Below are 13588 nucleotides of genomic sequence, written 5' to 3'. Positions count from 1 at the left end.
TTTTCATGTTTTTATGAAAAGGGCCAAAAGCCCAAACCAACTGGGGAGTTCAGAGACGTAGCCAAGTAGAGATCCATCTGCTCGTTTTGGTGGTCATTCTTAAAGGGCCCTTCTCTATGCCCTCGGCACAGTGAGCGTCCACACAGGTGCAGCTAATCAAAGCAGCTGCACTGAGGAGGCAGGACTAAATCCAAGGGCTGCGGTGAGGGGTAGGAGGGATATCTATACATAGACTTGGCTAATTTCTTTTCCCCTTTCCACTCCCCACCACGGGAATTTGGGAAGCAATATGATAATAGTAGCAACTAAAATTATACATGTCTTCGTGATTTCCCAGTTCTTTCACTTGAAAGGTCTGATGAGACCTTTTCATGTGTTTTATCCAGGAGTCTTATGGCCCCTCCCACCAACATGTAGGGCAGGTGTTGTCTTTTTCAGCTTAGAGCTGAGGGTCAGTGACTTGTCTAGTAAGTAGGGGAACAACCTGGGTCTTCTGATTCCAGAACCATCCTCTTTCCAGTGTCATTATTGTTTCCCTAAACAAATGACTCAAACATAATTTCTGGAGCTGATTTTAAAAGATGGAAGTCTTTATTCAACATAGCAGTCCTAAACTTGGTACTGTTTGACAAGTCAACAAACCTTCTGCGGGGAATGGAGGGAGCTTCTGACGCATGCTTAGGGGTCCAGGGGGAGAGAGGCTAGACCTGCACTGGCCTGTGAGCAGGATGATTAAAACAGGCTGTTCCTAGTGCAAATGCTATTCTAAACAGAAGAACCACAGAGTTGCTGGGGTTTTTTTAGATTGTGTAGTCACTGACTGTTGGTTATTTCTTTTGATTGATGAAATTATAAGGGTACCAGCCAGTAAGAAAAATGAAAGCTGGATTTTTGTCAATAAACAGTTACTAGGAAAAGTCAAACCCATTCTCCTAAAAACTAACATTTGTAGAGTGTTCTATGTGCCATGGTCTGTTATAAGTCATTTATATTAATTCTTACATAATCATATGTAATAAAATAATAATTATCTTATGTGATACAACCCTGTAATGCCGGCGCTCTAACTCTGTATCACTGATGAGGCCCGCACTAAATTGCCCAAGGCCACAGTTCAGGCAGCCTTTGCAGGAGTTCTTGCTCTTAACCACCATGCTGTGGCACCTCTCAGTACAAGGCTCATAGCTGGGCAAGTGAGGATAAGATGAATAATGAGTTTTCTCTCTGGAGGGATTCCTCTTACATTATTGTATGTGGGAGATGTGAGTTGCATACTGTGAAGCTGATCCCTAAACAGGTGTTTCACAAGAAGGGGATTTACCATGTGTAAGGGTCTTCCAGGTATGTGATGCCATAGGTGAGTACTCTGTGAATGTCCTGGTTTCTTATGTGATTCAATTTATTCTTCAGGTTGGCTCAACCTCCTGCTCCTAGGTTCTGTGACCACAGATTGGTCTCTGGACTGGGGTTTGAGTTCCCTTGGAAAGGAAAGGGTTTGGACTCAAACCATCCCTTTCATAGGAGCATGCAGGAGAACGGACTTAGGAAGGCTGATGCTGTCTTGAACTGTTCAGTTTTCCCATTTAGCAGCAAAATCAACCAATTACTAATAACTTCTCTGAATCCTCAATGTGTTTTTGTTTTCCTGATGATGAAAACAAAGTAATGGAACAGGGAAGCCAAGGATCTGGAAGGTGTACAATTAATCCCTTTGGAGATTAGTTCATCAAGCTCAAAAGTTCAAGCTCATCTTGTAGATATTGATGATGAATCTATGTTCCATAAAGAAGGACTGCATTTATAAAAGTATCTTCTGTCTCCTTTCTCATTCATTCATCCATCCATCAACTCAACAGTTATTCTGCAGCCACTGAACACTTCCCGTGTACCAGACAGTTCTCTAGGTGCTAAACTTCTCCTCATTTCTCTTTTTTCTGTTACTTTTATGGTTATTTTGATATTCTCTTGAGAATGGAGGACAAGTCAAATGAAAACCTCCAACCTGCAGAATATTTTATTCCCATCACTGGTCTCTCTTCTGCTGTCTACCTGCTGCTCGGCTTCCCCAATCTGTGCTCACATACTTTTTTTTTACATAGCTCTAGGTTCCTTATCTACAGTATTTTGTTTAGTCCAGAATGATTTCTAGTGCAGCATGTCATTGAGAATTTTAAGTTTTGACCACAGAAGTGTTGCTCTGGCTTCTTATTAAAGAAACTTCCCACTTTTTAGACATGATTCTTTTCAGGTTATTGACATGAAAGCTTCTTAAATTTTCTCCTTTCCCTACCCCACTTCAGTCCTAGGCCTGGAGTACCCAGTGTTAACAGTTTAGGGTTCATATTTTAAAAGGTTATACACATGCTTTGCTCTGTTTCCTGTTTTCTGATGCCGTAGCTCCCACCTCTTCCCAGGAGTCCGTGCTGGGTTCGTTGATGAGTCCCTCACAGAGAGGAAAAAGGGGAGTCAGGGAAGAGGTTCGAGATCAAGTGCCTGGCACAGACGTCAGGAAATGTCCTCTCTTCTTTCTGCTGTGCTCTCCTGATCTTCCCAGGGCAAATGGTTCTCCTTTAAGATAGGTTGAGAGCTCCTAGCACCTACCTCGGTAGATTCACTCACCAGGTGAACCCCACGTGCCATTTGAACAGCCACACTGGAAGTCTGGTTACTTTTACTTGAATGTTAGGTGATGTCTGGAGGGTGATTGGTTTACAGTGGGCCCATTTTAAGCTAGATCACATTTGAAGTTACCTCTGGTTTAAAAATGATTTTCTTATTTGATGGAAAAAATTAAAATAAAATCAAGTCTGTAAAATTTAACTATATATTATATTTTCTACCTGAACCCCCATTTTTTCCTAAGTCACAGGCAATTTTAATCAGTAACCAAGGAGCAACTGGGAACTATCAGCCCCGGTGTGGCCTGTGGCTACTTGAGCTGTAACCTCAGTGTGGCTGTTCAGAGCCTTCCTTTCCCACCAACCAGGTGGTCAGGGGCTCATTTACCAGCTAACTAGCGTGCAGCCGTCTCCGTGGGGGACTTGATGTGTGGACACTGTGGGAGCCTCTCCAGGTTGGACCTTGCCCCTGGCCTCTGGTCCCTGATGGATGGCCCTGCCCCCACAGGAGCTCCGCACGTGGGAGGAGGAGCTGACTCGGGCCGCACTGCAACAGAAGACGCAGGAGGAGCTGCTTCGGCGCCGTGAGCAGGAGCTGGCTGAGCGGGAGATCGACATCCTGGAACGGGAGCTCAACATCATCATCCACCAGCTGTGCCAGGAGAAGCCCCGGGTGAAGAAACGCAAGGGCAAGTTCCGGAAGAGCCGGCTGAAGCTCAAGGATGGAAACCGCATCAGCCTCCCTTCCGGTGAGTGCCCAGGGGCTGCTGGGAGGCAGGAGCCAGGCAGGGGCTGGTGTGGCGGGGTGCTGGGAGCCAGGGGCAGAGCTTGGAAAAAAGGGACCCTGAGATTCAACAGGGAGCCAGCTTGGAAAGGGCCATTCTATTCAGTGGAAAGACTGGCCTGCTGGAAGCTACCCCACTCCGGGGGAATTTTTGAGACCTCGCGCAGAATATGAAGGGAGGACAAACTGGTGACAGACCTGACAGGCAAGCATGGGCCAGGCTGTTAGAAGCATGGTCCCTGGCTAGGCACACCCGGAAAAGGAAGCAGGTGATTGGGGGCAACACAGACTCCAGACTATGTACGTGTGAAGCAAGAGAACACTTGTCTCTGCAAAGTAACTCATCTCAAGAAGGATTAATGTATAAGAATTTGATTTACATATACCCTTTCAGAAACACATCAGCTGCGTACAAGTACATTTATGGTAGGCATACCCTTGGGAAAATGCAAAAAGAAAGAAACTGTGAATTAGAATCTTGTGGGGTACAGTGTACCCGCGAAAGGAGATGGGTGCTCAAGTGTGTATGTAGATTAAAGTCCTTAAGGCCCCAAGAAGCAAGCTTAATAGAAGTTAAGGAACCAGCCCTGGCCAGGTAGCTCAGTTGGTTAGAGCGTCATCCCCATACACCAAGATTGCAGGTTCGATCCCTGGTCAGGGCACGTACAAAAATCAGCCAGTAAGAGAGTAAGTCAGTGGATGCAACAAATCAATGTTTCTCTTACTCTTTTTTCCTCTCCTCTCTCTCTTTCAAATCAATTTTTAAAAATTAAAAAAAGGCTTAAGTACAGGCAAGGGAATTCATTTAGTGGAAGTCAGTGAATGTGTTCAGGGGACCCATTTACTGCTGTCCTTGCCGTACTTTTTTTTTCTTTTCAGCAAACAGGGTCTCTAAACACTTCCTGAGCATCCAGCATGTGCCAGCGTACTGCTGCGCGCCAGGAAAGCAGTAGTTCCCATCCAGGGAGAGCACGGTCTAGGGCACTGGTGGCAAACACAAGGCCCTCTGGCTGAATCCCGCCCTCCACCTTGTTTTAATCTGACCTGGTACCTTGTTTCTACCCGGCTGCAATGCCGAGCTCCTCACCCCTTGTTGGGGAGTAATTACATTGATACAGTCCTAAAATTATGTTCGTCCCTTTGAAGGCAACCGCAAGGCTGATGTGGCCCCCAGTGAAAATGAGTTTGACACCCCTGGTCTAGGGAGAGACTTAGGTGCCAACATGCAGCTGTAATTATTGTACCTGTCTGATAGGTGAGGAGAAGGATACTCCGACATTCAGAGCTCTAAGCTGTACATTGCTTGAGCCGCACAACTGCTCTGGGACTCAGAATGGGGCCCACTAGCTCCATGTCCCTTACTTCCCTGGGTTCCCACCAAGGATTAGTTCTTACTACCTACCCTGCTGCCTGTACTTAGTGAGAAGCGTTCGTCTGCCTTCTCGGGTCCCCTGAGAAGAGGGGGCGTGCACTAATAGATTATATGAAGAGGAGGATTTAAAGTTAGATTTCCTAGAATAATCAACTACTCTCGTGATCTAAAAAAGACTGTTCTGAATATGTAATTGCTACACCTGTGTGCATTTATGAAAACCGCCTAATGACTTTCACTCAGATAAGGAATTTCCCTTCTCCTTGTATGTTCATTTGCCTCCTGCCATCTTTGGGGGAAAAGAGATGGTTCCAAAAGAGACCATTTCCCAGTTGAACAAGGAGTTTCTCAGGAAATGAGGGCCTGTCCCTTCAGCCGGCCAGGAAGTGTCAGTTTTCTCAGAGGAATGTGATTGTGAGAAAATTCTAATGCAAATGCGTATGTTTGTCTTTTCCCAAACAGATTTCCAGCACAAGTTCACGGTCCAGGCCTCCCCGACCATGGATAAAAGGAAGAGTCTCATCAACAGTCGCTCCAGTCCTCCCGCAAGCCCCACCATCATTCCTCGCCTTCGAGCCATCCAGTGTGAGACTGCTTCCCAGATTAGTTGGGGCCAGAACACACCAGGGGCGCCTGTCCCCTACTCTGTCCAGCCACCGACTGGTCCAGGCTTGCGCCATCCATAACTTCTGCCACTTCTCCTCGACAATGTGTATATACATGCACATATGTACGCACCCCTTAGCCCTGCTCCATGTCTCCCTTCATTAGCTTTACTGCTGCCTCCTCTACCTCCTGCACTTAGGCAGAAGCCAGCAAAGGGGTCTGTAGGTATTGTGGGTACAAAGCAATTTAGAAACTAGTGTGTGATGCAGATACAGTTTGGTACCGTAGCCTGGACAGCTCTTGTGCTCTGCCATATTTGGGACACTGTTGTGTTTCTTTTGTTCATGCTTCCCAGAGAAGGGTGTTTTCAAAGTGTGGGTTCTAAGGAAACTTGCCAAGTATTTTACGATGAGTCAGATCTGGACCAATTTTATTGTTACAGAGGTATTTACTAAAAGAACTTATACATACACAACACATACATGTACATATGTGTGTGTATCTTTATGAATGAGTTAGTTTTTTCATCAAAAAAATCCTGGACTTCTGGCTTTTCTTGGAAATTCAAATGAAATCAAATCAGTGGATTCCCTTGTGCATGTGGCCATAGTTGGCTGGAACTAACTCATGGCATGTATGCTCTGTGTTTTGCCTTAGTTCCTTCAACTCCTTAGTTATTGGTAGCTGACTCACTTCACTCACTTATGTATAAGCCAAGTCTCTGAAGCATTTGGGTTGCAGCCCATGCTCTGAAGTACCAGCTTCAGAAGAATGTTCTTCCCCTCTTATCTATTATTATGTTTCTCTAGGCCTCTTCCTTCCCCCTGCCCTCCTACTCCTGACTTCCCTTCTCTGCAGTCTCGAAACCCTCATTTTCTTCCTTTCCAACACTTTTCTTACCAAAATTTCTACACTTCCGTATCTTCCTTACTCTTATCTTTGTTTCTACCACCCACCCCACAATCCAGTTCCACCCACTGAAACGAATTCTTTAAATCATATCTGTTTGAAGCTCTGAGCTCTGGCTGGCCCAAGCTCCAGCTTTATATCGGATTTATGAGAAGCTAGGAAATGTTTCTGTGTCTGGTACTTGGAGAATGCTAAATGATCGGTGGCTGAGAACGCCATTACTTTACTGAGAGGCTCCACTCGAGCACAGAGTTTTTGAAGAAGGCTAACTTCTTCCCAGGAGCTCCAGGGCAGGGGGAGGTGTGGGGTAGTGTGTGTGTGTGTCTGTCTTTCTGTCTGTCTGATTGGGTAGAGGCTAGTTTGGGAGGGCGGGGGCAGGGTCAGACAGAGTGCTGTCTGTTTCCAGATCCCATCTAACCTTTGTTATTCACAGTGACACCAAGTGAAAGCAGCAAAACCTGGGGCCGGAGCTCAGTCATCCCGAAGGAGGAAGGGGAGGAGGAGGAGAAAAGGGCTTCCAAGAAGAAGGGACGGACGTGGGGACCAGGCACACTTGGTCAGAAGGAGCTTGGCTCAGGAGACGAAGGGTAAGAGCCAGGTGATGGGGAGTTCTCATTTAAAGACGGGGCACCCTTTTAAAACTATGATGCGAAATACCTTGTTCTCTGTTGTATTTCACTTCTTTCTGAGAAATTATAAGTTTCTTGTTCTTTACAACCGAGTTTGCCAATCTCCTTTTCCCTGGAACCTTTTAGGACAGGGGTTGGCAAGCTTTATTCATGAAGAGCCAGGTACCAAACATTTTTGGCTTTGTGGGCCTGCTCAACTTCACTGTGGCAGTGCAGAAGCAGCCTCAGACCGTGGACAGGATGCAAGAGAAAAACAGTAGTGGGCAGAATCTAGCCCACAGTGAGTTGACCGACCCCTGGAGGTGTCCGCAGAGTAGCAAGTACCCTAAGCATGAACTAGGTGTACAGTGTTCAACCTGAGTATTGTACTTATATCCAGCTTTCCCCCTTAAAACATCTGTTCAGAGGAAAAAGGAAGAGTGGATTATGGGTCTCTCTTGACCGGAAGCTCATACTGGAGCTGGGGCAGGCAGAATAATCCAGCCCTGGTCAGAACTCCGGGACCACTGGGACTTCTAGGCCCCACCCCTGGCCACACTGACAAGTATGAGCACCCCCCTGGGCAAAGCACAGAGCACGTCTTGGTGCCTTAGATGTGCTTGTGTTCTCTCTGTGGCCTTGTAGGCTCCAACTCAAATTCTCTTGGTGTCTGACCTTCAGAGGCCAGTTACTGTAGTACAGTAGTGCAGAGCTTGGATGCTGACCCTGGCCTGCCTGGGTTCAAATCTTGGCTTCCCATGACTAGCTGTGGGACTTTATGTTTTCTTATAAATGGGGATTATATCCGTACCCATCTCATGGAGTTGGAGGAATAAATAAGTTCATCTTTGTGAAGTGCCAGAGAAGATTAGCCGGCTCATAGTAAGCATTTGCTGTGCTTCTACCTTCCAAATAAGTGTAAATATTTGCTTTGTGTCTTCCATGCTTCTAATGCAATTCAGTTTCATACCTAAAGAACAAACGTAATAGTTTATACTTCTTATACTTGGTGTTAGGATCTAGAACCATGTTTTTTTTTAATATTTTCCCTTATATGAATATAAGCAGCATTCAGCTTCTTTCTAGTGGCTTTCCAAAGAGCTTCTAAGTTGAATGTTAGGCTTATAGATGCCTTGAACCTATAATTGGCCTTGGCATTCCTCTGAACACTAAGATTTCATGTCCAAATTCTGTTTCCCTATGTCAGATGTGAGCCGAAGGTGAGAATAACTGTTTGCTCCCTAAAGAACTGACTACTGGAAGCCAGGCTTTGGAAATCACTAGAGACCTTGGGATAGAAAATGTAGATATGTGGGGCAAACTCCCTACACTGTGTGAGGATTCAGGGATGGAGCCCTCTGGGGAGGGCAGGTTGCTCCGCTGTGCTAAGTTCTGCAGGAGCTCTAAGCTACTGTCGCGGTGAGCGGGGTCGAGAAGGAGCTCAGTTACCCTGAATCCACGATGTTTCTGACATTAGTGGGATTGCAGATGAGACCTACCAGGTTGGCTATGGATCCCCATAGCTTCTGTGGTTCAGCCTCACTTAAAGGGCTTTTTTTTCTTGTCTTGCTAATAAATTTAAGTTTATTTTGCATTGTAAAATTATGAACTTTGGAATTTTCTTCCTCTTTACATAGATTTGCCCTCAAAACTTTTGAAGCTGTTCAAAAGTTGGGAATGATTCTCAATTTCCTCTTGAAGAAGTAAAATATATTCCACCCAGTCTCGAGTGAAAGACCTCTTTAATGTCAGAAGTTTGGAGAGCTTCTATAGGACAGTATTTCTAAATTTACTCCCTATTGGCTGAATAAAATGTGTAATGACATAAAGCTATGTTGAATTTAGTAATGTTAAGTGAGTTTGGCTCTTCATACTTTAAAAAAAAATGTCCACATTTGTAGGAAACATGTACTTGTCTGCAGATAGCTTGGTTATCTGTGAGTTCAGAGACTCCTGGAATTACACTGTGGCTGCTCCGGGACTGGTGTCCCAGAGACTGGGAGGCCCTGCCTGGTCTATAGCAACCCTAGCAGGGCCGTCTGGTAATGATCCCTTCCCTGCGTGAGCTTTGCTGACTGGGCAAGGGGAGGGCGGCTGGTCATGTGGTTCCAGTCCAGCCTTGAGGGGTCTCATGTGGGAGAGGCTGAGCTGGATGCCCTCACTGCTGCTCAGTGCTGATCCTCTTTATTCATTGAAGATCCCCTCAGAGACGTGAGAAAGCTAATGGTTTAAGTACCCCATCAGAGTCTCCACATTTCCACTTGGGGTGAGTCGGATTTCCCCCCTTTCAGATGTATTGGCAATACTCCCCCTTCCATTTCCTTGTTCTCACAGCACACCCGGTAGAATCAAGCCTCGTTATTGCCAGGCTGTGCTAACCTTTTTTTTTTTTTAATTAATTAATTAATTTATTTTTATCAGTACCATTGTGCACTTTGGGAAAATTCCTGTGTTGGTCCGACTTTACCTTGTTCTTCACTTCTCTGGCCCCTCCTGTTGTTGGGGTTCTCCTGGTGCCCTTAGTTTTAGGGAGATAGTGCTGGACTTTTTATCCTTTGGTCTGTAGGGCTGGCTCTGACTTTGCTAATCTGGATTTCCTTGGATCCAGAGCTGGGGGCTGTGTTACGAGATTACCAGTTAGAAGTCCCAGGCTAGGGATTTAGCAGCATGCTTATCTCTCTGGCTGTGTATTTTGGTTTGCACCACTGGAGTTTGGAATGTATTTTAATTCATTGGTATTTGTGATAGCACTTGAAACAGAGATCTGAAGTCAAGGAAAAAGTTGCTCCTTCTCTGTCCCTCATGATAGCCTGGGAAGAATGGACTTTAGGTGAATGGCTCTCTCCAGCCCTAAAATGAGAGCCACCTCTGGTTATAATCCTGGTATCTCTAAGGCAGCCATAGCATAGATTCCTGTCCTTTCTCTCGTTCTCAAGAGAAAAGACCAGTGCTTCTGCGCCCCCGATTCCTTCAGTTTATAAGGGGGTTAGTGACTTCCAAGTCTGTGTCCCGGAGTTGTTGGCTGGCTAGTGTGAGCTGATTACAGGGATTTGAAAGTGAATCCAGCCCCAGACAAACCAAGGGGTCAAATGTAGCCTTATCTGCTCCCCACATAGGTCTGTCCCAAAGTGCACTGGGTGGGTACAGCTTTGTTGGCTGAGTTTTGGTTTTGAAAGTTGCCTAAGCATGCCGTAAGCTTGGAGGGAGAAATCAGGAAATGATGGGAGTGGAGTGACCTGGTGCATCTCTGCTGGCTCGTCCGCCCGGCGCTTGGCTTGCATTGCAAGTTTCTGCATTGCAGTGTTTGTAATGTCACCAATGTGCTGTATTGGGTGCAAGACCCCGGCAGGTGCTGGGCGCTCTTACTCCTTCTGTCCTCTTTCCAGCCCGCCCATCAGATCCTCCCACAGCCCCAAGCAGCATGTGAAGGGGGGGGGGGGTCCTGCCACTGCTTCTTTCTCTCCGCAGCATGTGCAGTTTTGTTAATGAAGCAGGTGGGCTCAGTAAGGTTTGTTGCCTGTACCCCAGGGCTCTTGAGCTTTGATGTAATTAAGGCAGGCACATTTCCACAGATTCCTGAAACTGAGGGTGGAGGAAGGGAAGTAGCCAATATTAACAGTTTCCTCATTTTCCCTTATTTAGCCTCGAGTCCCTGGTAGATGGATACAAACAGTGGTCGTCCAGTGCCCCCAACCTGGGAAAGGGCCCAAGAAGTAGCCCTGCCCTGCCGGGGTTCACCAGCCTTATGGAGATGGGTAAGCATTGCCTTCGTCTCGACTTTGTCCCCATTCTTTCAGAAAGTTGTTGGCCAAGCTTCTAGACTGTTTAAGGCTCTCATATAACTTCATGGGGGTCGTCTCCTCTTTCACGTAGATTTCTCCCCCCCACCTTATTGCCTTTTAGTTTGTCCTATTCCCATTTCATTGAATCTTCCCAAAGCACTACTGTTGCCATGAAACCTGCCCTTGACTTTCTATCCTAAGGGGCCAGTTATAGTGTCCTTAGGGCAGTGCAGAAGCGTGAGGCCTTGAATTAGGCATTTCCCTTCTCTGGGTCTGTTTCCTGGAATTGTAGTGGGGAGTCCACAAAACAAGAGATGCTGGTAGAAGATACCACAGTCTTCCTCTTGAGGAAACTTTGTAATGTTGCCCCTGATTACTGAACCAGTAAGGTAGTCCTCTTATTTCTCTCTCTAGATTTCCACAGTCATAGTAGGTCAGTCTGTGGAGTAAATTGGCCTTCACTCATGTAGGGGATTCCAGTCCTTTGCAGGAGTCCAGTCCTAAGACAAATGTCTAGGCTATCATTCTACAAGTCCAAGGTCCCTTGCAATTCCAAGGTACAGGAAAATCAGGGATGTTTCTGTTCTATCCAATGCTCTAAACTCACTGTGCTTCTTGTGCTGAGGGTACCCGTGAAAGAAGTAGCAAGTCAGCAGTCCCCTCTCTGCAAATAGGGAAGCAGGCTCTGGAATGCAGAGCGATTTCTCGTCGGTCACAGTTGAGTGTCGGGGGGTAAAGCCCTGTTGGTTCAGTGCCCAGTCCTTTGTCCCACCAGTCAGACTTAGTGTACCTGACACTGTGCCAGGAGGCCTGGGTCTGGGAGGAAGGACCAGAATCTTTTTCTTGCTGCTACATTCCCATTTTTTATTTCCTGCCTACTCATCTCATCTTTACAGAGGATGAAGACAGCGAAGGCCCAGGGAGTGGGGAGAATCGTCTACAGCATTCACCCAACCAGTCCTACCTCTGTATCCCATTCCCTCGTGGGGAAGATGGGGATGGCCCTTCCAGTGACGGAGCCCATGAGGATCCCACCCCTGTCAACTCAGCCACTAGTACCCCTCAGCTGACGCCAACCAACAGCCTCAAGCGGGGTGGCACCCACCACCGCCGCTGTGAGGTGGCTCTGCTTGGCTGTGGGGCTGTTCTCGCAGCCACAGGCCTAGGGTTTGACCTGCTGGAAGCTGGCAAGTGCCAGCTGCCTCTCCCAGAGGAGCCTGAGCCACCAGCCCGGGAGGAGAAGAAGAGGCGTGAAGGTCTTTTTCAGAGGGCCAGCCGTCCTCGTCGGAGCACCAGCCCCCCATCCCGGAAGCTCTTCAAGAAGGAAGAGCCCATGCTGTTGCTCGGAGACCCGTCTGCCTCCCTCACACTGCTGTCTCTCTCTTCCATCTCCGAGTGCAACTCCACCCGCTCCCTGCTGCGTTCAGACAGCGACGAGATCGTGGTCTATGAGATGCCTGTCAGCCCAGTGGAGGCCCCGCCCCTGACCCCCTGCACCCACAACCCCTTGGTCAACGTCCGAGTGGAGCGCTTCAAACGCGACCCTAACCAATCCCTGACTCCCACCCATGTCACCCTCACGGCCCCCACGCAGCCCAGTGGTCACCGGCGGACTCCTTCTGATGGGGCCCTCAAGCCAGTGACCCTGGTAGCCAGCAAAAGCCCTTCTAGCAACGGGTTGAGCCCCAGCCCCGGAGCAGGTGAGTCCTGCCCTCCTCCTCTGTTCTCTTTCCTGCCTCTGTGCCTCCCCCAGGAGGAGAGATATTGGAGTGAGCTCCATTCCCCCTCTGACTCAGCTCATCAAAACAGGCTGATCTGGGGTGGAGGAAGTGGCCAGTTTCTGTCTGTCCTCTGTGTCAGGGGGCCTTCCCTGAGGAGCAGAAGAGGACTGGCAGGCGTTAGGAAGGATCAGAGCTTGGACTCCTGTGGATGTTCAGGCCCTGGGTCTTGGAACGCATGGCGCAGTGCTCCTGGCCCCGGGCGCAATGGCCAGTCGGTACGGGAAGGGCAGGGGTCTAGCTCTGCTTGTTCCCAGCAGAGGAGACTGAAGTGACTGGAAGGAATCCTGCCCTGAACCTAGGAGGGGTATTTTGTGCCACGTAGTTGTGCTCTTTCCTGTCATTAGCGCATTAGCATGGGCACACCCGTAAGACAAGCTTCCGCCCATGCCTCATGCCCTTCATCACTCACCCCTTACTCACGGCTGACTGTTCCGAAGCAGAGGTATGTCCCGGTAAATTGCTGTCCTTGTACATAGGCCTGCCATCTCCATGTGACACCTGTGACGCCTGGGCGTGCGTACACCCATCCTGGGTTTTTTCCATCACTGTCCCTTCCTCCCCAGGAGACCTGGGTCTGACTTGGGAACCGCCTCTAATCTAGTAGGAGAGGGGTTGGCCATAACCTTCCAGCAAGAGTTGCCTGTGAATGAGCATTGTGTTTGACCATTCAGCTGTCCCTCCCCTCTTTAGATTTTTTTTTGTTGGTAAACACAAATATGTGACCTCTTTGAAGATAGAGGCCTCTATACCACTCATCTATTTTAAATCTCTGACACCTAGCTCTGTTCCCATCCCATGTTTATAAAAGGGATGAGATGTGAATGAACAGACATTTTCTTAAGTGATGGTGCAGTGAAGATTTTTGGAAAAGGGCCAGAGAGTAAGTATTTCAGGCTTTGTGGGTCACATGGTTTCTGGTGTCACTGCTCCGCGCTGCTGCTGCAGTGGGAAAGGCAGAGGGTGTGGCTGTGGCCAATAAACTGTGTTCATGAACAGGTGGCTGGCCTGTGAGTTGTAGTTTGCCAACATCTGCATTGAATAATTTGATTACAGACATAGCCCGCATATGTCCCATTATCATTATCAGATATAGTGAGTGACCATGACCTTCTGGTTCACTATTGTGTG

The 13588-nt window shown here is 47.7% G+C and overlaps 1 protein-coding gene across 3 annotated transcripts in view; it reads left to right on the top strand.

The window, feature by feature from the left end:
- MAP3K9 (mitogen-activated protein kinase kinase kinase 9) overlaps positions 1 to 13588 on the top strand; it is a 75339-nt gene that overhangs the window by 53784 nt on the left and 7967 nt on the right. For 2 of the 3 annotated variants that reach the window (XM_037127387.2, XM_037127381.2), the window contains exons 6-10: positions 3127 to 3367; positions 5237 to 5359; positions 6723 to 6876; positions 10540 to 10652; positions 11576 to 12379. In XM_037127387.2, coding sequence (XP_036983282.2) covers positions 3127 to 3367; positions 5237 to 5359; positions 6723 to 6876; positions 10540 to 10652; positions 11576 to 12379 — 1435 coding nt within the window. Of the gene's footprint in view, positions 1 to 3126; positions 3368 to 5236; positions 5360 to 6722; positions 6877 to 9094; positions 9164 to 10539; positions 10653 to 11575; positions 12380 to 13588 lie in introns of all 3 variants that reach the window. The other variant, XM_053673358.1, reaches the window with a different exon arrangement.

The sequence above is a fragment of the Artibeus jamaicensis genome, unplaced genomic scaffold (genome assembly GCF_021234435.1).
Source record: "Artibeus jamaicensis isolate MK-2021 breed Jamaican fruit bat unplaced genomic scaffold, CSHL_Jam_final contig_851, whole genome shotgun sequence".
NCBI lineage: Eukaryota > Metazoa > Chordata > Mammalia > Chiroptera > Phyllostomidae > Artibeus > Artibeus jamaicensis.
This window is presented reverse-complemented; position numbering and strand designations above follow the sequence as displayed.